This window comes from Mytilus trossulus, chromosome 13 (genome assembly GCF_036588685.1).
Source record: "Mytilus trossulus isolate FHL-02 chromosome 13, PNRI_Mtr1.1.1.hap1, whole genome shotgun sequence".
NCBI lineage: Eukaryota > Metazoa > Mollusca > Bivalvia > Mytilida > Mytilidae > Mytilus > Mytilus trossulus.
Genome location: NC_086385.1, coordinates 29840912 through 29863972, shown reverse-complemented (window position 1 = coordinate 29863972; position 23061 = coordinate 29840912). Strand labels below are relative to the sequence as shown.

The 23061-nt window shown below is 34.2% G+C and overlaps 2 protein-coding genes across 18 annotated transcripts in view; one reads left to right on the top strand and one right to left on the bottom strand.

The window, feature by feature from the left end:
- Positions 1-9306, top strand: part of LOC134694860 (thioredoxin domain-containing protein 6-like) — a 57518-nt gene extending 48212 nt beyond the window's left edge. For 14 of the 17 annotated variants that reach the window (XM_063555941.1, XM_063555953.1, XM_063555942.1 and 11 more), the window contains 8 exons: positions 2026-2061; positions 2446-2580; positions 5460-5486; positions 6253-6294; positions 6707-6769; positions 7567-7605; positions 8464-8506; positions 9112-9306. In XM_063555941.1, coding sequence (XP_063412011.1) covers positions 2026-2061; positions 2446-2580; positions 5460-5486; positions 6253-6294; positions 6707-6769; positions 7567-7605; positions 8464-8477 — 356 coding nt within the window. In that variant the 3' untranslated portion in view covers positions 8478-8506; positions 9112-9306. The remainder of the gene's footprint in view (positions 1-2025; positions 2062-2445; positions 2581-5459; positions 5487-6252; positions 6295-6706; positions 6770-7566; positions 7606-8463; positions 8507-9111) is intronic. The other 3 variants (XM_063555958.1, XM_063555957.1, XM_063555955.1) reach the window with 1 other exon arrangement.
- An 8826-nt stretch (positions 9307-18132) lies between these two features.
- Positions 18133-18985, bottom strand: LOC134694229 (craniofacial development protein 2-like). Its single transcript, XM_063555228.1, has 2 exons — positions 18851-18985; positions 18133-18651 (listed from the first exon to the last, which is right to left on the bottom strand). The coding sequence occupies exons 1-2, from the start codon at positions 18983-18985 to the stop codon at positions 18133-18135; spliced, it is 654 nt and encodes a 217-aa protein (XP_063411298.1).
- Positions 18986-23061: the final 4076 nt, after the last annotated feature.

Here is a 23061-nt window from a genome sequence, read left to right as displayed (position 1 = left end):
TTTGCCTTAGATTTTTGGCCGAAAGTTTTCTCTATGCCATTGGTACCAAATTTTTGTATAATTTTTGTCATTTACAAAAAATATGACAGCTAATGATGATAGATTTGTCAAACAGAAAGGTTCAAGTAACAAGTCAAAATCATCTTTATAAGTTAGTTTTTCCTAAGTTCCATCTAAGGAGTTAATTTCTTACTACAGATGTTAAGTTTCTCTTTCTTCAATAGACCACTTTCGAGTTCATCCGTCACCGGAAAAAACTCGTCAATTATACGCGCCTTTATCATCGTCATTTCTGCGTTTAGGGGCGTCGTCACTTCCTTCCTAGTTGAGCGAGTGGTTGGAAAACTATAATTCTATATTGTACGAATTATTCGGCAAATTGAATTCTCAAAATTGACAATCAACACTGCTGTCATTAGGGAAATGTCAGTAAGTACCTACAGAGCAACCATTATTTCTAGTTTATCCTGCACAAAGACGATCACTAAGACGCTTGATGAACGTAAATAGTGCAGGGATACAGGCGAGCCCCTCTATCTGGTAAATGACGTCATAAAGGCGTGTATAATTGATGAGTTTTTGCCGGTGACGGATGAACTCGAAAGTGGTCTATTGGGTCTAACTGAACAATCTGAATACCTTTGAACAGATATATATATAGGAAGATATTAATTTGTTTATTTGGTATGCTGTTTTTTTTTCAATTATGTATTGTAGACTTCAATGGCTGGAACACTAAAAATGACTACAAATAGTAAAAATTTAATCATTTTGAATATTGAAAAAAAATTGTAAGAAAAATGTTATAACAGAAATTAATACAAAATGTCTGAAAAGCTAACTGTTTTCATAGAGGTTGCATTAAAATCCAACCAAATCTCATTTGGATTCCATTGAATTCTCGGTCGAAATTGCCCAGAATCCCCCTATATCCCTGTGAAATTTATAAAAATTATCAATGCGATTCCACTGTAATCTTCTGAAAACCCAGATGAAATTGCTCAAATGGAAACCAGTGGGATTCTAATGGATTCCCATGGAGAACTTGAATGGGATTCCATTGGAATTTAACTGACCAATTTTTGTAGGGTGAAGTAAATACAAGAATTGAGTTTCAACTACTGAAGTTGGTCTTTATACTAATATATATTAGTCCAAATTGTATTATTTGTTATAAAAATATATTTTTGTGTATGTATAATGCATGCTCTGATTGTTATGTAGCCTAATAGTAAAATATTTTTTGTAATATCATATGCTTGCTTCAGGTAATGGTTTCTTTGTTGTATATATTTTAAAAGAGGAAAATGGTGACCTTAAAGTACTTCAAGGTCAAGTTCTTATAGCAATTTAACTGTTGCAAGAAAATATGGAGTATTTGTTTGGATAGAATGATAATCATAATTTAAAAAAAAGTTTTAACAATTCATTTAGTTTTTACAGGATTTTTTTCTTCTGAAAAAAAAATCAAACATGTTTTCAGCTTTCAGATATCAGTATAGTTCCAGCTTAGGACCAATGCCTTTGTAAAGATTTCCAATATTCTATAATTGCTTTATTTCATTTTCCTTTCTAGCTTTTATCAAAAATGAGAAGAAAGTTTGTTATTTTAGGTTTTCTTTTTTAACATTAATTACCATTTAATTCCTGAAAAAATACCTTTAAGAGAATACAGCCATGATATCGAAGCAATGGCTATTTCTCTTTGTTGTAAACCAAATGATTTTTAATACTTTTTCAGCACCTTGTTCTTTGCATGCATGCAGCTTTGTTGATGTATTTAAAAGTGAAGTTCCTAGTTAAGATATAATTTCTGTGATCATTTTTTTTAACATTGTACTAAACAATTACAAAGTGAATGGCATATGAAATTGAATTGCTGTTGAAAAAAATAGTATGATAACATTATTTCATTGGATTTGACAATTTATATAAATAATGTTCATCAACTTCATTTCATGGGACCAAATATTCATAGAACTTTCAATTTATATATAATAATTTGAAATTTCTAACATTTTTCAGAAAAACAAGAAGAAGCACCGAAGGAAGAAAAAACAGGTAAGAAGAATACATTTAAATTACAATCTGATTTTCACTTTTGAAGATCCTTCCAGACTGTGTTTTTTTTTGAGACATTTTGGAACCCTCTGTTTTTTTCCATTATGATGCACAACTCCAAAAGTTGGAAGCCTGGAGTTTCATTGGCATTAAAGTTATGAACATTTGGAGCTGAAAGACTTCAATCATCACATATTTCTCTCCCAAATGTATTTCAGTTTTTGTTAAGATAAGTTTTAAACATTTGTTTAATTTCTCTTTATAAATAAATCTGATTTGCATTGGCATGAAACTACAGTACATAAAATAGAGAAATTGTGCATAAAAGTATCAATATTGTAAAGGACAATAAGAAAGATTGAATATATGATATATGATTTACAGAAGAAGAAACAAAAGCCCCTTCACCAAAGCCATCTGAAACAGAGGCTAAGCCATCTGAAACAGAGGCTAAGCCCTCTGAAAGTGAGGCTCAGCCTCAGTCAGAAACTGAGGCTAAGCCTGAGGAACAACAGCAAGGTTTGTCAAACCTCCTGTATAACTTGTTTTCCTAACCAGAAAATAATCCATTTATCCTGTTACCTTGCTTGCTAATTATTTCTGTAAGAAATTCTTTTGTAGCTGAATAAAAATTAAGCTGAAGTTAATTGAATGATCAGGAACAGTATAGTTTATTTCAATAGTAATATTTATTTAGCAAAAGTTCAAGCTTATGATGATTTAAAATAACTTTTGGAATTTAACATACATGTGTTAATGAAAAAAAATATCAGCTTGAACTTGCCTTATTTAAAGCATTTATTTTACAGCTTAATATCTATCCAGCAATCTGTAATGTGTAACTGAAGTTCTGATTGCTGTAAATTCAGAAATTATTGTGTGCATTTATTTTTACTATTTTGTCTTTTTTGACAAAACTGCAATTTTTATTTTTGCAACATTTAGAAAAATTTTAAAATGCGAGTTCAAAATTTTTGCGATTTTATTTAACCCTGTTGCATTTTTTGCAATAATATAACATCACAATAATTTCTGAATTTACAGTATTAATAAAAAAGTTTTTAATATCAATTGCAGAGATTTGATATGAAATTTACAGTTCACTGTATGAACTTCATGTTACTTAAAAGTAGAGCAACAATACATAAAATTATAAATAGCAATGACACATATTTATAAAGAAAACTTTTTGAAATTATTTTTATGAGATGGTAGTAAAGAATGACTGCTATTACTTTTGTCAATAAATGCTTAAGACATTCTGTTTTAAATTGGTAATTGAGCTCTGTTAATTATTTTTAACAACAGTTGAATGATATTAGAATTTTAGTTACACTAGCTTGAATCTTATATTTATTTGACAGACATTTCCTTGCTAACATTTTCCTTTCAGCCTTATAATTCCATTTGCTTATAACAATGATTTTCTGTCACTAATGCTAACCTCAACCTTCTGCAAGCAGTTGCTGGAGAGAAAAAGGGGGAGGGGGCAAAGTGTTTTTTTTTTAAATGACCTCAACCTTCATAAGATTCTTTTTTTTAATTCTTCATTTAAAGTTCTCACATTTTTGCAGGTTATAGACCACTCGATGAAATTTGGAGAGGTGTGTCAGCTTTCTAAATATTTGAGGTGTTGGTTATTTCACCAACAGGGTTGAATCTCCACACAGGTCAATGTTAGATGTGCTGCTGTGTAGGTGAAAAAACACACAATTTTGAACACTTTTTGTAGTGAAGGAAGAAAATTGGTTGCATAAGATTATTACAAATGTATCTTTCCCAATCCATGAGGGGGGATAGGACCTTTATCGGGACTCAGGGATTAGATGTTTTTAAGCGTGGGATTTTGGGATTGATCCTTTTGGGATCTGGGAATTCTTGTTTTTGAATTTCTGGACCTCAGGATTTTTTGTTTTAAAGCCAAGGATTTTGGGATTTCATGTTTTTAAGCCTGGGAATTTAGGATCAGGACCTCTCCTACCCTCCCTCATCCATTGTCACTTAGAAGAGTCATCGTTTATAAACAAAAAATGTCATGGCTGGATTCCTGACCACAACCCCTAAGCTGCCTGAAAAATAATAACTTCTGATTTTTTTTTACTGGACAAGGATCCATATTATCAAATATAAACTGAGCAAAATTCCAATCTGAATTTTGTTTTAAGTTAAGGTTGAGGTCTCTAACAAATTGGGTTCACCCTGCCCATTTTGTTCGTTTCATTCTGAAGATTTGAACCATTCAATGGTTGATGTTGGCTGAGCTGTCTGTCATATTTGGGTTTGTTTTTATTTTGAAATTTTATGGTTTAATCATTAATCAGGTGGTTGATCATTTTTTGTTCTACATTTTAATCATCTCAGGACCTTTAATAGCTTACAAAAATGGTACAGATTTTGCTCATTGTCAAAGGCTGTAGTGTGACATTTAATTGCTTACATCCACATCATTTGTTCTCTAATGAATGACTGTCTTTTGAGCAATAGTATCACATCTTCTTATTATATAATTTTACAGCTGATTGCATCGACTGTGTAGGTAAAGGTAATATCTTTAGTTTAAGCTTGCTTGCTAGCTGAACCGTGAAGTCATTTTTAAGTTAAGGTAAACTACCCTCCTTTCAAAGTATAGTCCTACAGACAGATAGATTGGTTGTTTGTTGGACTAGTGTACTCTTACCTTACCTAATAATGACTTTACGGTTCAGCTATCAAGCAAGCTAACCAAAGATATTACCTTTACCTACACTTTAATGCAATAGGCTGTAAAAATTTCTAGGATTCTATCCAATTGAAGGTTTAAATTATGTACTGACTAACTTGAGTGCAATAAAAACTAGGGCTGCTTTGGTTTTGGTTACTCTAATATCATAACTATGGTTCTACTAATATTCCTGAATTTACTTCTCCCAACAAAGCGTATGTTTTATTATGAGGTTTCAACAGTTAACAAATAGAACCAGGTTCTAGAATTACATAAAATATACTAACTTGCATTCTGATTTCTTACTACAAAAGAATCTTGAGGGAAAAACATTTCATAAGTGGATGTAAGATTTAAATTATTGAATCTGTGAATTAGAACAAGTCTTGTGTAATATACTAATTAGATAGTAAATTTGAATTTTTGATCATGATAGTTGTAATTTTATTTATACTGTTTCAACTTTAAATAAATGAAATCTGAAAAAAGTTCTTCTTATTATTTAAGTTGGATTTTTTCTATCTCAAGCTATGCATGAGATTGTTCATATTTAAATATGCACTACAGCTTTCAACTTTCCAGATAATGTCTGTACTGGCCAACTATCAGACAATAAGCGATGAAAAAGTATAAAGGTTGATCAAGTTTTTATTAACTTTCTTTTTTGGTATTAGTTATATTTTTTTGAATTTTTCAGAAGAAAGTAAAACAGAAGAAAAACCAAGTAAGGATTTATTTACAGTTTTCTGTCTTTTACACCAATCTTTTTAAAAAGGGTGACTTCATTGTATTTAAATTGTTTTACTGCAAAATTTAGGATATAACTGGATAATAGATTCATTGCATCTGATTGAGTGAAAAAAAAAGAGATTATTTACAAAAGTTATCTTTAAAATTGTGCTCTATCCATTTTACCCTAAGCCCAATGGACATTCCTTATATAACAAACTTGAGGGTATATCAATTATTCTTAAAATTGAATGTTGATTGCCTATGGTCAATTTATTGAAGCAAGCAAGAATAACTTCAATGCCCTTTATACAAACTCAAGTATATTTGATACTGTAACTGTTAAGTATATGACACTTTCTCTATAAATAGAGAATATCATATGGCTTTTTCAATATTGCAGCCGTGATATTGAAAAAGCCATAACATATACACTTTATCATATACATATACCTCAAGTAGATGTTTTTTATGTAACATGACGTCATACAGATAAGGAGGTTTAAAATGATGTCATACAGATTAGGGATTTGGAAAGTCTTTGCAAGAGTGACTGCAGTCGATGACGTGACGTCATACTGAATAAAGGTGTGATAAAGCTTTTGCAACTGTGCTGATATCGATATCATCACGGGTGGCGGATACAGCAAGCTTGCCAATGATTGTATTACACCTACCATTTATCTGTTTTTACTACTAAGTATATAATAAATGTTTGTATTTCATCATTATATCATTGGTCACAATTTCTTTCACTATAGGTGAAGAAACAGAACAAAAGACAGAAGAAAGCACTGCACAGGGTGAGGGTTGCAAATTTTATAAACCTTGAATTTTGGAATATCTAAATCTGACTATTGTAATATTTATTTTTTAGAAGATATTTTAAACTTACGAAAAATAGAATTGTATATCTTTTTTAATTAGTTTAATTTTTTTTATATGTTTTCATTGTTTTAAGGTCCATTTGTAAATGTAGGATTATCTTTATATTTGAAAATGCCAGATTTAGAAAGAAAAAAAAAAGAAGCAAAACCTGAGGAATAAAGCATAATTCAGTTTTCTTTTTAAAAAAAATCAGAAGCAATCCTGTCTTACAAATAACCTATTTGTTTGGTCAGGACATATAGCTTTAAATTAGTTTCAGTAAACTTAATCTTCAGAACCATTTTTATCATCACTGCAAGCTAATAAAGTTTATGTACAATTTTGAAGGTGAAGAGAAAAAAGAAGAAACACAATCAGAGGAAAAAGCACCTGACACACAAACCACTGAGGGTGAGGTTATGGGATGCACTTTTGGGGGTGGAGACACTCTAACAGAGTTCTTGTGAAGTGTCAGTCCAAATTATTTGATAAAGATTTTAAATTTTTTACAATTTTTGTAACCATGACAGTTCAAATGTCTGACAGAAGCTAGTGAACTTTAAAAAAAATCATTTATTTAGACCAACAGACTTTCGAACTGTCAATCAAAAGATCCATTAAATAAAAATTCTTTTCAAGCATCCTGCACTTGCCTTTAAAAGTGGTTTTTAGGGGACCAAACACTAAAAATAAGTATATGTCTGTTCTCCCCAAATGACAAATTTCTTGACTCAACCAAAATATCCAGTAAACAAGTTTCATTTCAAGAACTCTGCACTAAAAAGGTTTACTATTCAAACCTAAAAATAAGTATATATCCATGTTCTCCCCTGAATTTTTTGGACTGTCAACCAAAAGATTTCTTTTCAAGAATTCTGCAGTAGCCTTAAAAAGGCTTTTGGTTGCTGCAAGTATGTGCACAAAACTCTTAAATGAAATATGCTAGTGTTCGCTTGTAGAATGACAAATCAATCTCATAATCACGCTAATTGCACTATTGATTGAGGAAAACAGAACAATGAGGTTGAGATTATTACCTTTGTTAACTAATAAAATTGTGCATAGAGGACTAACTTTATGATATATACATGCATTGGTTGAAGAATTGGATATACATTATTTTTCACCAGTCACCTTCATATCACTTTAATGCATCGAAGATCTGAAACTTCTGTTTTTAACATATTTTTTTTTTCCCTTCCTCATAGAATCAAAAGAAGAAGAGAAAAAGGAAGAAACAAAGCCGGGTATGTAAATGATTAGAAAATTTGTTCAAAACAAGTTCAGATATTTGAATTTGTTTTGTGTGGAAAATTTGGTTGATTATATAGGGAATCACTGAAGCATGAAAATGTCTCGATCGTCCACCGCTTATTGTCTTTTGCTGAATTGAAATATAATAAATATTTCTTTAGAGAACTATCTCAGCATTCTATGGTCTACTTAAATTGTTTGAAACTCCAAATGATTTTATTGATTTAAATACCTTCGTTAGAAATGTTCAAGTCCAAATATTTAAGGTGGTATCCAGCACCTTCACTTAAATTAATTTGGCAAGTTTAATTTTCCTAAAATTTTGATAAATTATTTACTTTGACCCTTTGACAAAAATATAAAAACATCATTTAATTTGAACCAACCAGTTCATCAGAAAAGTTACACTAGTTATATAGCAGTTTGACAAACATTGATTTTGATCACCGAAAAGCTTAATATTCCTGTAACACAACGTAATTAAAACGTTTAGATTTTACAGAGTTATCTCCCTGTAGTGTTAGGTACCACCTTAAAAGCCAGAGATGTATAAATACTTGGGAATTGTTAAAACCTTAATGAATATACTTATGATAAATACTCTCAGTTGAAATATGTGGTTCTTGTGTTATTTTTTCAAAGGGAATGTTTGAGGGAGGTTTTTAAAATTTAATTATGCAAGAACTTTCTATTAAAAAGATGCAACAAAATTGAAATCAATATCTGTATAAATATGAAAATGAAATTATTACTCCAAATAAAAGTAAATGGTATGCACTTAATTGTTCATGTTTATCAGCCATGTTGACAATTATAATCCAGTTTTTATAAAATATCTTATTTTATTTCAGAAGGTGGGGATTAATGAAAACATGAATGGATTTAATAACCAAGGTAAGGTAACAAATATTTATACTCAGGGACTGAGAAATCAAGTTAGTAGGAAAAAGCTAGCCATTATTTCTGAAAATACAGTAAAATGTGCAGTATTTATTACCAAGATTATGGGAGTATATTATCCTTACATTGTACTCACCTAGACTGGATGTTGTATAATTGAAGCACATTGATTTGTTTGTCTTGAATGAGCATTTAATATGAGTTGTTTTATAATCTTGAGCTTAAATCAAAATAATTCAGGATTGTTTGAAACTTAAGACTTGGTGGAAGATTGGAGACATTAAAATTAGTTGCAAAATTATATTTTTTTTAAAAATAAAATAAAAAAGTAAAGGGAAATTTTTTTATATTAAAGGTGGTTTTATCTTAAAAATGTGACTCCCATGCATTTTACTTTAAAACAGCAATAAAATAGTAATCAAAGGTACCAGGATTATAATTTAATACGCCAGACACACCTTTCGTCTATATAAGACAGTGACCCTCATATCAACAGTTTAAAAGCTAAACAAGTACAAAGTTGAAGAGCATGAATTCCAAAAAAGTAATAATAAATGTTTCAGTAATTGTTTGGTATTAACAATATTTTTCTATTTCAGAGATCTGAACAGGACTTTCTGTGATAATAACTGCCTTTGTCCCTGTGCCTATTTATAAATGGACTAGATGGAAAGCATTGATAGTTTTTGTTGTTGTTTTCAATACAAACTTTGTGATGGTGTTATCTACACGGACATTCCACACGTATTGGCATTAATTGCAAAATCTTTTGATGATTTTGGATTTGTTATTTTGGATTTTGGATTTGTTATTTTAAAATAATCATATTCTTGACTTTTTAACTTATTAGCAGATACAAAGTTTAAATATTCTGAGAACTGTACTTTCATTTCTTCGAGCAAATATGGTACATGTAGAAATATTTCAGTTTGTGATGAAATATTTAATATATGACATTTCGTTTAATTCTATTAAACAAGATTGCTGAATACTGCTATTTCTTAAGCAATATATTGGAAACTAAATATGTATCGTTTAACTTGTTCATTGAAGCTTCCAAAAAAAAATCCTCTTAATATTAGGGACAAGAGGGTTTCCTTTTTCTTGTAATTAATGAAAACAATCATTTTATTTCTCAAATTCTATATTTAGAAAAGCCAGCGAAAGCTTAATAGATAAAACTCAATTTTTGGAATTCCTATCAAAAATTTTGGCCAACTCTATGTCTGCCTCTGAATATTTTGGAGTAAAATAAAAAATTTTGAAAATCTGCTTTTGACTGATGAAAATTATTGTTTATCAAATTTGCTTCAATTAAACCTTTCAAGTGTAACATTGTAATGATTCATCACTTTCATACTGTCTGCTGTCAGAAAATGCTTACCGGTTCTTAACAAAAATATTAATGGTTCTTTTCCAATAAGGTGTAATACTGCTGTTTTAGAACTGTTGTGAATTACAGAATTATTTATTTTATTATTGAATGTTGATATACTTTTGTTGATTTTATTAACTTTACATATTTAATTGTGATATTTTATGAGTAATAAATGCATTTTTGGCAACCTTTAATATTGTTTCATCTTTTGTCCCATTTATGGCCATTATGTTTTCTGGTCTGTTCCTTCATTCCTTTGTCCGTCTGTCCCACTATAGGTTAAAGTTTTTGATGAAGTTGAAGTCCAATCAATTTGAAACTTAGTACACATATTCCCTTGACACCATTTGCGAGTATCGTCTTAAGGAAACGATGATAGTCCGTCGGAAGGGGATGATAAATGGCCGACCCGTGTTAAGAGAGAGCCATATCTCTTGCACGTTAAAGACACCCTTGTAGATTTCGAAAAAGAGTAGGCTAATGCCGCTACAAGGCAGCACTCGCATCCGCAAAGTGGAAAGGGATTAATATAAGTTGCAAAACTTGTTTCCCAATCCACTCTAAATAAATATGTTTAAATTAAATTAAATTAACATATTCCTTATGATATAATCTTTCTAATTTTTAAGCCAAATTAGAGATTTTCCCCCATTTTCATGGTTCACTACACACAGAAAAAGTGTTCTGGGGACACATCCTTGTTGTTTTTGCTGGATATGCATCAGTCTATCTTTAGGTACTTAGGACCTTTTAAAAAAAGAGTTTATCTTTGTTACTTGACTGGTATGAAGATATAAGGTGCTGTATGAGTGCCAATGAGACGACTATCTATCAAAGTCAAAGTAAGTAAAAAGTAAACCATTGTAGGTCTAAGTAACAGGTTCCAGACTTTTGACAGGTAGTTTAAATGTTTCAACAAGTACCAACCTTCAGGCTCACTTGAATTAGTAGTGTTGTCACAGAATATAAATTCCTTCCTAAAGAAAAAAATACTCTGGAATATTATTTCCGCATGAATAAATATTATATTACAATATATGTTCCAAACGGAATAAATGGTATAGAATATTTGTTCCAAGAGGAATAGGTATTACCAGGTTTTATTCCTTAAAACGTTTAATCCCGCCGCTGCTGTCTGAAGTCAGGAATCTGATATACAGTAGTTGTCGTTTGTTTATGTAATATATACGTGTTTCTCGTTTTGTTTATATAGATTAGACCGTTGGTTTTCCCGTTTGAATGGTTTTACACTAGTAATTTTGGGGCCCTTTATAGCTTGTTGTTCGGTGTGAACCAAGGCTCCGTATTGAAGGCCGTACTTTAACCTATAATGGTTTACTTTTTAAATTGTTATTTGGATGGAGAGTTGTCTCATTAGCACTCACACCACATCTTCCTATATCTAATTACAACATTGTTTATAACTAAATTTCCAGTGGAGCTTCTGCTAGGGGGAACACATTATACGTTAAAAGTTGTCACATAATCTTCATTCAATTTATTCTTTTCAAAATCTATGACAAGGTTATTTATACTACAACTTAGGGTTTAAAAACAACATGTGAGAAATAGATAAACCGAGAGATAAACTCATCCTATTAAAACTGATCGTAGAAAGCTTTGTATTTCAGGAATTAGGTCTGTAACTTATTACATTGTATATTTTTTATGAGTTTTGGTTTCTATCTTACCTTGTAAACATCAAAGGAATGCTGATCTAATTCCATCATCAGGTGGGGTCCTCCTTCCTTGGCTGTTTCGGCGCTATTCCACAACAACCTCCAGAGGTGCGCCGGCTCAGGTGAATCTGAACCTGGAACTGGATGGCCTACACGGCTCCGATGTCTCAGCTGATGTCATTGCTGTTCTTTTGTAACTGAATGCTGTTCTGTATACTAGTATCTATATCTGTCCATTATCTACACAATAACTGTTCATTGTTCTATCACTTTTCACTTTTCCACACTTCGTCTCTTTTCCTCCAAATCCACTGTGATGCCACTTCTGCTTCTCTACACACTTCTGTAATCAGTTTCTTCCTCTCTGCTCCTACCACTCCCAAGGTCATAAGTGCCCGCCACATTGACTGTCCTGCAAAGCCCCTGCATCCGACTTCTATTGCCAAACACCACGTCCTCCATCCCCGCTGTTTGCAATCATCTACTAGCTGCTGGTATTTTGCCATCTTTCTTTCATAAGCTTCCTCTATTCTGTCTTCCCATGGGACTGTCAGTTCCAGCAAGACCGCCTGCCTAGTTCCCTGTGACCAAATGACTATATCTGGTCTTACCGATGTTACTGCTATTTCTGCTGGGAAACTCATGCGTTGATGTATGTCTGCTGTCATCTGCCAGTCTGATGCTGTTCCAAGTATCCCTAAACCTTTTGCCTGGTTGTCTTTCTTTTCTCCAGCCCTCACAAAATTTACAAATGTGATGTTCTTCTGCATCTTTCTCTTCTTTCTCCTGGTGGTATCCAACTTCGCTGCTATAGTTTTCAATACACTGTCATGTCTCCATGTATATCTCCCATCTTTCAATGCGACTGGACATGCTGACAACACATGCTGTAGAGATGCTGGATTTTCTTTGCATAAGGTGCATGTTGGGTCTTCTATCAACCCCCAGGTATAGAGGTTTGATGGGCTTGGTAAAACATCATACACTGATCTTAGGATAAAACTCAATCTGTATCCCTCCATACTCCAAATCTCGCTCCAGGTCAAAGCCCTGCTTCTAGCTCCTTGCCAATTCAACCAACTACCCTGCTGTTTCATTCCTACTGCCTTAACATTCCTACTCTCTTCTTCCATCTGTCGTATTTCCTGTTGCACCAGTTCCCTCCGTCCCTTCTCATTTGATGTATCCAACCTTGGTTCTGTCGTCATACCAAATCCCTGTCTACCAACTGCTGTTACACCAACGTTGACACTGTGCTTTAGTCTGGTCTCAGCTTCCTTAACTGCTTCCTCCGCTTTCCATATTCTTCCTGTCCTGATCTTTACTTTGGCTCCTCTCACTTAAGCATCTTTGCTGTCTCTAAACGTCATAACCTGTCTTGTCTTTGTAACTTTATACTCTTCTGTCAATGCCTTCATTGGTATTTGTAGCTTTGTTCCTGTGCTGTACAACTCAATGCTGCTTAAACTCCTTGGCACACCCAACCATCTTCTTAGGCATGCACTGATCTTTCTCTCTAAGGCCTCCACTTTGGACAATGGGAACTCATAAACTAGTAATGGCCACAATATCCTTGGTAAGACCCCATGTTGATATATCCAGGCCTTATATCTTCCTGGGAGCCCACTTTTGTCTATCTTCGTCCGACAGCCATTCTACCAATTGCACTTGAACTTCACCCATGTTTACCATATCTGCTAGTGTTGCATCAAACTTTTTACCTAGTCATTTCACTGGTTTCTCTCCAACTATTGGTATCTTTTCACCTGCTAACTCAAATGTCTCATCTTGCGCTTTGCCTTTCCACACTATCAAACTTCTAGATTTAGTTGGTTTGAACTTCATTCTGGCCCACTTAATCATCCTTTCCAATTCCTCTAAAGTCCATCTTCCCTCTATGACTGTTTTTGCTGTCACTGTCATATCATCCATAAAAGCTCTTACTGGTGGTTGCCTGACCCCTGATGACACTTATGGTCATCTACTTGGTTTTTCTACGGATTTTACAATTAACTTCATTGCTGCTGCAAACAGGACTACTGATACTGTACACCCCGTTATTATTCCAACTTCAAGTATCTGCCAAGCTGTGGTGAAGTCTCCAGCTGTGAACCTCATTTCAATCTTGTCAAAATACTCTCGCAGCATAGTTCTGATAGTTGGTGGAACATGATGCCTCTCCAATGTCAGGTCTACTAGTTTGTGAGGTATGGACCCATAAGCATTAGCTAGATCTAGCCAAAACACTGCGAAGTTTTTTTTCTTCTCCTTTGCTGCTCTTAAAATCAGTGTAATAACGCTGGTGTGTTCGATGCAACCAGATACTTCAGGCATGCCTCCTTTCTGGAATGCAATGTCTATATATTCGTTGCCAAGCAGGTACCTCGTCGTTCTCCTTGCTAACACTGCCAGAAATATCTTCCCCTCAATGTTCAATAGGGAGATGGTTCTAAACTGTTCAACTTTCCTGGAGTTCTCTTCTTTTGGTATAAAACATCCTTCTGCCTTGTACATGTACCATGACTCTGTCATTTTTCTCCTTCTCCAAATTACTTTTAATAGCTTCCACAACCTTCTGATCAGTCTGGGACCTGACCCTGCTCTTGCCTTTCTCACTACGACCTGCACTGCTTGGAACTTCAGGTCTGACTCATCAAACTGTTCTTTTGGCTCCTCTGGTGTTAACAATTTCTCACATTCTTCCAGGTCTTCTCCTCGTCTCTCATCACTGTGGGTCTGACTGAGATGTTCTTCCACTTCTTCCCTCGAGTTTTCCAGTTTACCAGATCCTCTCGCTCCAAATAATCGCTTCATAAACTGAAATGGGTTTGCTGTAAATGTTGCTCTCTCCTTTGCCTTTTTCTTTCTATCTCTTCTATGAGTTTCTGCTCTTGTAAGTGTCTTAAGTTTCTCCCTAGTTTGTTTCCTTTCTTAACTGCTGTAATGGTAACCTTTCATTCTCATTGGCGACGTTGTACCCTTTCTTTAACCTTCTCAAATCTCCTCTCAATTCCTTGATCTTCTTCTGTCTCCGGTTACTATGGCCTTGTTTTGTTGGTTGTTTCCCTTGTGGTACCACTCCAAATCTGTCCTTTCCTACGCTGTAAATAATGGACATCATTGCTGTTATCTTTCTGTCTATACTGCCTGCTAATGTTGCCTCTAAGATGTTTTCCAAATCTTCGTCAAGAGCTCTCCAAGCTGCTTTGTCTGCATTCGTTGGCCATTTGATCTTCTCTTTGCGTGGCTCATTCTCTTCTCTACGGGTTGTTGGTTCTATCCTGTCTTCTCTACGGACTGTTGTTTCTATCCCGTCTTCTCTATGGACTGTTGGTTCTATCCTCTCTATCTCTTCTGTCTCGTCAAGTTGTTCTACCTCTGTAGGCTGTTCCTCGTGCTCATCCTCACCCTGGGTCACAGGGAGGCTATCATCACTATGGTTTGCTTCCTGGATGGTCTCCTCCTCCGTCTGACCAGATCTCTCTGATGGGGTTGCAAATATTTCATTCTGCTTTGATGGATCATCAAACCTCTAGAATTCTTGCAGACTTTACCACAAAAAAACATTTACATCCGTTGTTCTGATTCATTGTTCTTGTCGGTTCCATAGTCGTTTCCTGATCCTGTCCTATGGGCTGTTCATCCTCCCTCGCTCTCGCACAGACCCGAGGTTGTATAAATCAGTTGTTCTTTATCTCATTTTCATTGTTAAGTGACAGCTCAATAAAAGCTATTTTTATGGCATAATTCAACCACTTATGAGAAAGAAAAACCTACATGTAGATGTATATTTAGTATGTTGCTAAACAACAAGTTGTAAAAGAGGATAAAAAGTTATCAAAAGTACCAGGATTGTAAGAATGTTTAAGATACCAGAGGAACAGCTAGTTGTGCCTGTCCCTAGTCATGAGTCTTTTAATTTAGTGGTTGTCGTTTGTTTGTGTGTTATATATTTATTTTTCATTAAACTTTTGTAAATACATTTAAGATCGTTAGTTTTCTCGTTTAGACTTGTTTTACATTGTCATTTTGGGGTCTTTTATAGCTGACTATGCAGTATGGGTTTTGCTCATTGTTGAAGGCCGTAGTCACTACGGTGACATACAGTTATTTATTTCTGTGTTATTTTGGTCTCTTGTGAAGAGTCGACTAATTGGTAATCATACCACATCTTCTTTTTCTATAATCATAGATAAAAAATTAACTAATAAAGCCATGGGGATAAAAGAAAATGACAAAAAAATGTACACTAGACACAATATAGAAAACTAAAGACTTAGCAACACAAAACACCATCAAAAACTGGGGGAAATCTCAGGAGCTCTGAAACAGTAGGCAGATCCTGCTTCACATGTGACATCAATGATCTTGAAATTTTCATGTTCAACTGACAATGCCTTAAACATTTCATAGGTTTGATTATGTGTTTGGTTAAAAGATATTGTATAAACATTATATCCGAGATATTAGCTTCATTTTTCATGATTTATTGGTCAAGTTTTTTCAAGTTTTAAATAGCAACAAGTGAATTATGGCTGTCCCAAGCCAGGAGCCTGTAATTCAGTGGTTGTCATTGACTTACTTGACTTAATCCACTTCGTCCCAAGGGGGACATAGGGCGACTACAGTTTCTCTCCATTTCTTCCTGTCCATGGCTATTCGTTTTGTTTCTTTCCAGGTCATCCCAATTTTACTCAGCTCGGTTGTTAGTCCCCTGCGCCAGGTGTTTTTTGGCCTTCCCCTTTTTCGATGTCCTTGGGGGTTCCATTCTAGGGCTTGCTTGGTAATGTGCGTGTCTTTCTTTCTTAGGGTATGCCCGATCCACTTCCACTTTCTTGCTCTTATGGTTTGGGTTGTTGGCTGTTGTTTGGTTCTTCTCCATAGCTCATTGTTGGATAATTTGTTTGGCCATCTGATGTTGAGGATGTTTCTCAAACATTTATTGACAAAAGTCTGGATAGATTTGATGGATGCAGCTGTTTCTCTCCAGGTTTCTGATCCGTATAAGAGTACAGATTTGACATTGGTGGTAAATATCCTTAACTTAGTGCTAGTTCTTAAAGCATTACTCCTCCAAACAGGTTTAAGCATGGAAAATACCTGTTGTGCTTTTTTCTTTCTTGCCGATATGTCTTCGTCTGTGCCTCCTATTGTACTGACAATTCTTCCAAGATAGGTGAATTGTTGAACATCTTCAACAGTAGAGTCGTCGATCTTAAGACAATCTTGCTGGTTTGTATTTAGCCTCATTGATTTAGTTTTCTGTGCGTTGATGTATAGGCCTGTTTGATTTGCTACTGTTTCAAGACTTTTGGTCTGATGTTGTGCATCTTGAAAGCGATGGGATAGTGCACAGATGTCATCAGCAAATTCGAGATCTTCAAGTCGTGTTTAAGGGTCCATCCAATGCCTTTTGGATCTTTGTAGGCTGATTTACCAACCCAGTCAACTACTATTAGGAAAAGGAGAGGAGAGAGAATACAACCTTGACGTACCCCAGTTGTAACAGGGAATGATTCGGTCATAGTTCCACCATGTATAACTTGACAGGAAAATTGGTCGTAAAGCAGTTTTATCATTTTGCCGGATTCCATAGTGTGCCAGAATGTCCCATAAAACCGATGGTCAATGCTATCAAAAGCTCTCTGGAAATCTACAAAATTTAGGTAAAGTGTCGTCTGCCATTCTATTTTTCATTCTGCTAAGGATGGTGCTGCAGAGCAGTTTACTAGGTATGGACAATAAAATGATACCTCTCCAGTTTTTTGGAAAGTGACTTGTTACCTTTCTTAGGGATTTTTACCAAAAGTCCTTTACTCCAATCATCTGGTATTTCTTCTTCTTCCCAGATCTTATTTAGAAGTGGTAACAGGCTAAGGACAGATGTATCATCCAAGACTTTTATAGCTTCTGGTGGTATGTTATCAATGCCGCCTGCTTTTCCATTTTTTTTTAGACTTTTGATAGCTTTGTTGATTTCAGTTTTTGTTATTTTGCTGGTTTTGATGTTTAATATTGGACCATTTTGTAATTCAGGTGGATCTGTTGAGAACCTGCTCGAAATGTTCTTTCCACCTTTCAAGTTGATCTTCCAGTTTAGTGAGGGTATTGTTGTTTTTATCTTTGATAGGTGTATCTGAAGTTGGTGGTTTACCGCTTAATTGCTTTGTAATATTGTATAGGGTTTTGGTGTCTCCCTTGCTACAGGCGGCTTCTGCTTCTTTGGCTAGTTGTTCTACAAAGTTCCTTTTATCTTGTTTGCAACTTTTCTTCACCTCTTTATCTTTATTGCTGTACTGTTCTTGTGTCTGCTTTTTCTGCTGTCTAGTTATAGCAGTTAGAACTTTTTCTTTCACTTGTCTTCTTTCGTTGACAATTTTCCAGGTATTTTCTGACATCCATTGCTTGCGGTTTTGTTGGAGATAGTCGACAGGTTCTTCACATGCTTGAACAATAGAATCTCTGGTCATTTCCCATGCTGTGTTGATGCTAGTTTCTTCATCATGTAGATTTTCAAGTACACCAAATTTGTTTTGCAGCAGAATGTGGGAGTCTTGAACAACTTAAGGGTCTTTGAAAAGATCAACATTAAATTTCTTCCTCCTGGATTTTGCTTTTTTTGTTGAAAGTAGTTTTAGTTGTATCTTTGCAATGATTAGGTGGTGATCTGATGCTATATCTGCTCCTCTCTTGTTTCGTACATCTTGTAGAGATGACCTCCATCTTTGGGATATAGCAATATGGTCTATCTGATTTTCTGTCACTTCATTCGGCGAAACCCAAGTAATTTTGTGGCAGTTTTTATGGGGGAAGAGTGTACCACATATTACTAGACTGTTTACAGCACAAAAATCAGCAAATATTTCACCGTTCTCGTTCATTTCACCGATTCCATTTGGTCCCATTTCTCTTTCTCTCCCTGTCCTGTCCTTACCCACTTTTGCATTGAGGTCTCCTAGTAGCATGAGGATGTCTCGTTTAGGCACAGAATTTACAGTGGTCTGCAGAGAGTTGTAAAAGTCATCTTTCTCTTCTTCATCTGCATTATTTGTTGGCGAGTAAACCTGGATTATGGTTGTTTTCTGAAATTTTGTGTCAAACCTGGCAGTGCATGATTATTCTAGAAGACACAGGATTCCATTCTAAGAGAGACTGCTTTGACTTTTTAGTAAGCATAAATCCAACACCTTTGTCATGAGTGTCAGTGGCGTTTTTGTTACCAGAGTGGATGATGGTATGACCAGTGTTTAACGTTGTCATGCCAGATGTATTCCATCTTACTTCACGGAGTCCTAAAATTTCAATACTGTATCTGTCCATTTCTTTGGCTGTCTGCAAGCTCTTTCCACTTTGATACAGTGTTCGTACATTCCAAGTCCCAATTTTAGTTGGATACTTAGGTGAGAACAACTTCATCTGCCTTCGCGTCATATGTTGTCCTCGTGGTTTTGATTTTGTGTTTACCTCTATCTCAAGCCGTTGACGAGTAAGAGGGTTTTCTTCTGTAGTCGTTTCTGTAACGATATATATTTTACAAGTTAGGGGTGTTGGCCCTAAGCTAAACCTTCTACGTGAAGGGTCAGGTTGTTCTGTAGGGGTTTTCCATCCCTTAGACGATTGCTGTTGCTAACGAGTTCCATCTACCCGGATTTTCTGTTTGAATTAACTTCCATAGCCTTCGACTATTCCCAAGTCACCCACAAGGCAGTGGGGCATTTAACCAATAGCTGGGGCAAGGTTTATGAGAGCCAGGGCATGGTTGTCATTGATTATGTGTTAAATTTTTGTTTTTCGTTCCATTTTTTGAACATAAATTAGGCCATTTGTTTTCTAGTTTGTATTGTTTGGCAATCATACCACATCTTTTTTATATATACTGTAAACCAACTTATTTTTGCAGATACTGTATTTCGCATTTTATCAATTCTAGTCCATTTCGCGGCTTTAAAAATTCACAATTTTTTTTATTTACTTGATATAGGTTTACAAAGATTTACTTATTTGCAACAATTTATGTTAGCGTTTTTTTTTTCTCCTCGGGAAAATAAATCGATTGTGAAAATAAGTTGGTTTACAGTATTTAGAAGTACTTGCAGCAGGTTTATACATGTGAAAAATGAGGCCTTGAGTGTTTTTAATTGAATTGTCAAGATCTTTTATATAAGCTGTATTTGGCACAACTTTTTGGAATTTAGGATCCTCAATGCTTTTCAACATTGTATTTGTTTGGCTTTATCAATATTTTGATTTGAGCGTCACTGATGAGTCTTATGTAGACGAAACCCACATCTGGCCGAAACTATAATCCTGGAACCTTTGATAACTAATTATAACAGTATGGGTTTCCTCATTGTTGAAGGCTGTATGATAAGCACTAGCAGAAAAACAAAGTTCATTTATAAGTTAAATACCATAAACAGGGAAAACATTAACAAAATTTCCTTAGACTAAATACTAGCTTTTGATCGTATAACAAGCTAGCTTCTGTCCATGTTTGGAACAAATCCAGGATAGTTATTAAAATTTTGAAAACTTGGACCAGAGTGAATGTAATGTTTCCTGGTATACACTGCACACACTGAAATGTTTCACCTTCTTTACTACTTATTGATATTATGTTGATAGTCCTAAATATAAAGCTTTACTACAACTATCACATAAACCAAACACAAAATGCATGTACACCGTATACCTTACAATCATTCAACACACTAAATATAGTTGAACTATTGCTTATAGTTTCTAAGAAACATACTGAACCAAGAAAACTTAACATTGACCTATGAACTATGAAAATAAGGTCAAGGTCAGATTAACTATGTCAAGCACACATGTTCAGCTTGCAATTCTTCCATACAATAAATATAGTTGACCTATTGCTTATTGTTGAAGAAAAACACTAAAACTTAACTTTGACCACTGACCCATGAAAATGAGGTCCAGGTCAGATGACACCTGCCAACAAGACATGTACACCTTATAATCATTCCATACACCAAATATACTAGATCTATTGCTTTGATTTGCTTATAGTATCTAAGATATGGACTTGACCACCAAAACTAATAATAAGAGAGAAATTAAAATTACAACAATTTTTTTTCAAGTATAGTCACTGAACCATGAAAATGAGGTCAAGGCTAAACATATCATAAAGTCCATTTATAAATAAATAAAATATGGAAAAAATGGATTTTTTTTTACAAAATTAAATTCTTGATACTAATCGGATGATCATAAACAAGCTTCTGTCCAAGTTTGGTACAAATCCAGAATAGTTAAATTTGAAAAAACTTTGTCCACACTATTTATAGAAGAAATGTAGGATTGCTATGTTTTGCTTTCTTTTACAAGAGTTGATTGAATGCTCGACAAAAACCATAAGTAAATGCATCTACAGGCATGGTAAAAACAAGAGTGCACACACTGAAATGTCTCACCTTCTTTACTTATCATTGATATTATGTTGAGTCCCAAGTATAAAGCTTTATTACAACTGTCACATACCGTAATCTTAACAATAACCAAGATAGTTAAACAAAGACCAATGAACCCTGAAAATGAGGTCAAGGTCAGATTAACCATGCCAGGCAGAAATGTACAGCTACATGTAACAATGCTTCCATACAACAAATATAGTTGACCTATTACTTATAGTTTAAGAAAAATAGACCAAAACACAAAAATTTTACACTGTGCAATGAACTGTGAAATTGAGGTCATGGTCAAATAAAACCTGCGGGACTGGCATATTGATCATAATTTATTTCCATTCACCAAATATAGTTGACCTTTGGCATATAATATTAGATAAAAAGACCAAAACTTTAAAAAAAAAAAAAAAAAAATTACCACTGAAACATGAAAATGAGGTCAAGGTCAGATGACATCTGCCTGCTAGACATGTACACCTTACAACTGTTCCATACAACAAATATAGTAGACCTATTGCATAAAGTATGAGAAAAACAGACCAAAACACAACAAGAGTGCACATGCTGAAATGTCTCGTCTTCTTTACTAATCATTGATATTCTGTTAATAGTCCTAAGTATAAAGCTTTATTATTACTCAATTTATTTCACTTGACTGGGCGGAGTTTAACCGGTTCGCTCATAATAAACCAGTCCATTTATAGTTAGGGGTTTAAGGATAAACTCAAAAATGAAGTGTCCAGTCATTGTTTTGTAAATTCTTTTGATGACACTGATAGGTGATTAGAAATCAGTAATAATTATAACCGTTATCATCCTTATCACACACATCTTCACATAGATTGTCCTTATGCAAATAAAAACGTAAGCTCCGCCCGATCAGTTTAAATAACATTGGTAATACAACTGTCACATAAACTTAACATTAACCAAGATAGCTAAACAAAGACCAATAAACCATGAAAATGAGGTCAAGGTCAGATGAACCATGCCAGGCAGACATGTAGAGCAAACAATGCTTTTATACAACAAATATAGTTGACCTATTACTTATAGTTAAGAAAAATAGACCAAAACACAAAAACTTAACAATGTGCAATGAACCGTGAAATTGAGGTCATGGTCAAATAAAATCTGTGGGACTGACATATAGATCATAATATATTTCCATACACCTTCCAAGAAGCAATTCCCCCGACATATTTTCTGTATGCAAATTGACCTCAGTGTGACCCATCTCGTAAAAATCGGGTGATCACAATACACATGGATGTCCTTAAAATAAACTATTATCTGAATTTACATGTTAAGCACGTGCTCAATTTCCGTGCTTCTTTGTTGATTTTTTGTCGATTGTTGACAAACAGGTGACAACCATTAAAACTTTGGTATCAAAACACAAACTTTAATTACCTGCCTTATTTTCACAACACTGACCGATTGAAAAAAAATGATGATTATATGAAATTTACACAAAAAAAAATGATAAATTCGTGCACATAAGACTAAGTTTATGATGTTTGTATGCATTGGTTTATGAATTGGAAGAACATTATTTTTCACCGGTAACTCGTTTCTTATGACTTTAAGTGGACCTATCAGAATATATATAACTTAACATCCCTTTTTTTTCAAATTATGGCTAGGCCTAAAATGACCAACTAGATTGGTAATAAAATTTGAAAAAAAATATTTCTCAACAAGAATGTGTCCATAGTACACAGATGCCCCACTTGCACTATCATTTTCCATGTTTAGTGGACCGTGAAATTGGGATTTAAAGTTTTATTGGGAATAAAAATTGGAAAAATCATATCATAAGGAACATGTGTACTAAGTTTCAAGTTGATGAGACTTCAACTTCATCAAAAACTACCTTGACCAAAAACTTTAACCTGAACTTTGCACTATCATTTTCTATATTCAGTGGACCGTGAAATTGGGATCAAAACTTAAAATTAGAAAGATCATATCATGGAGAACATGCATACTAATTTTCAGGTTGATTGGACTTCAACTTCATCAAAAACTACCTCGGCAAAAAACTTTAACCTGAAG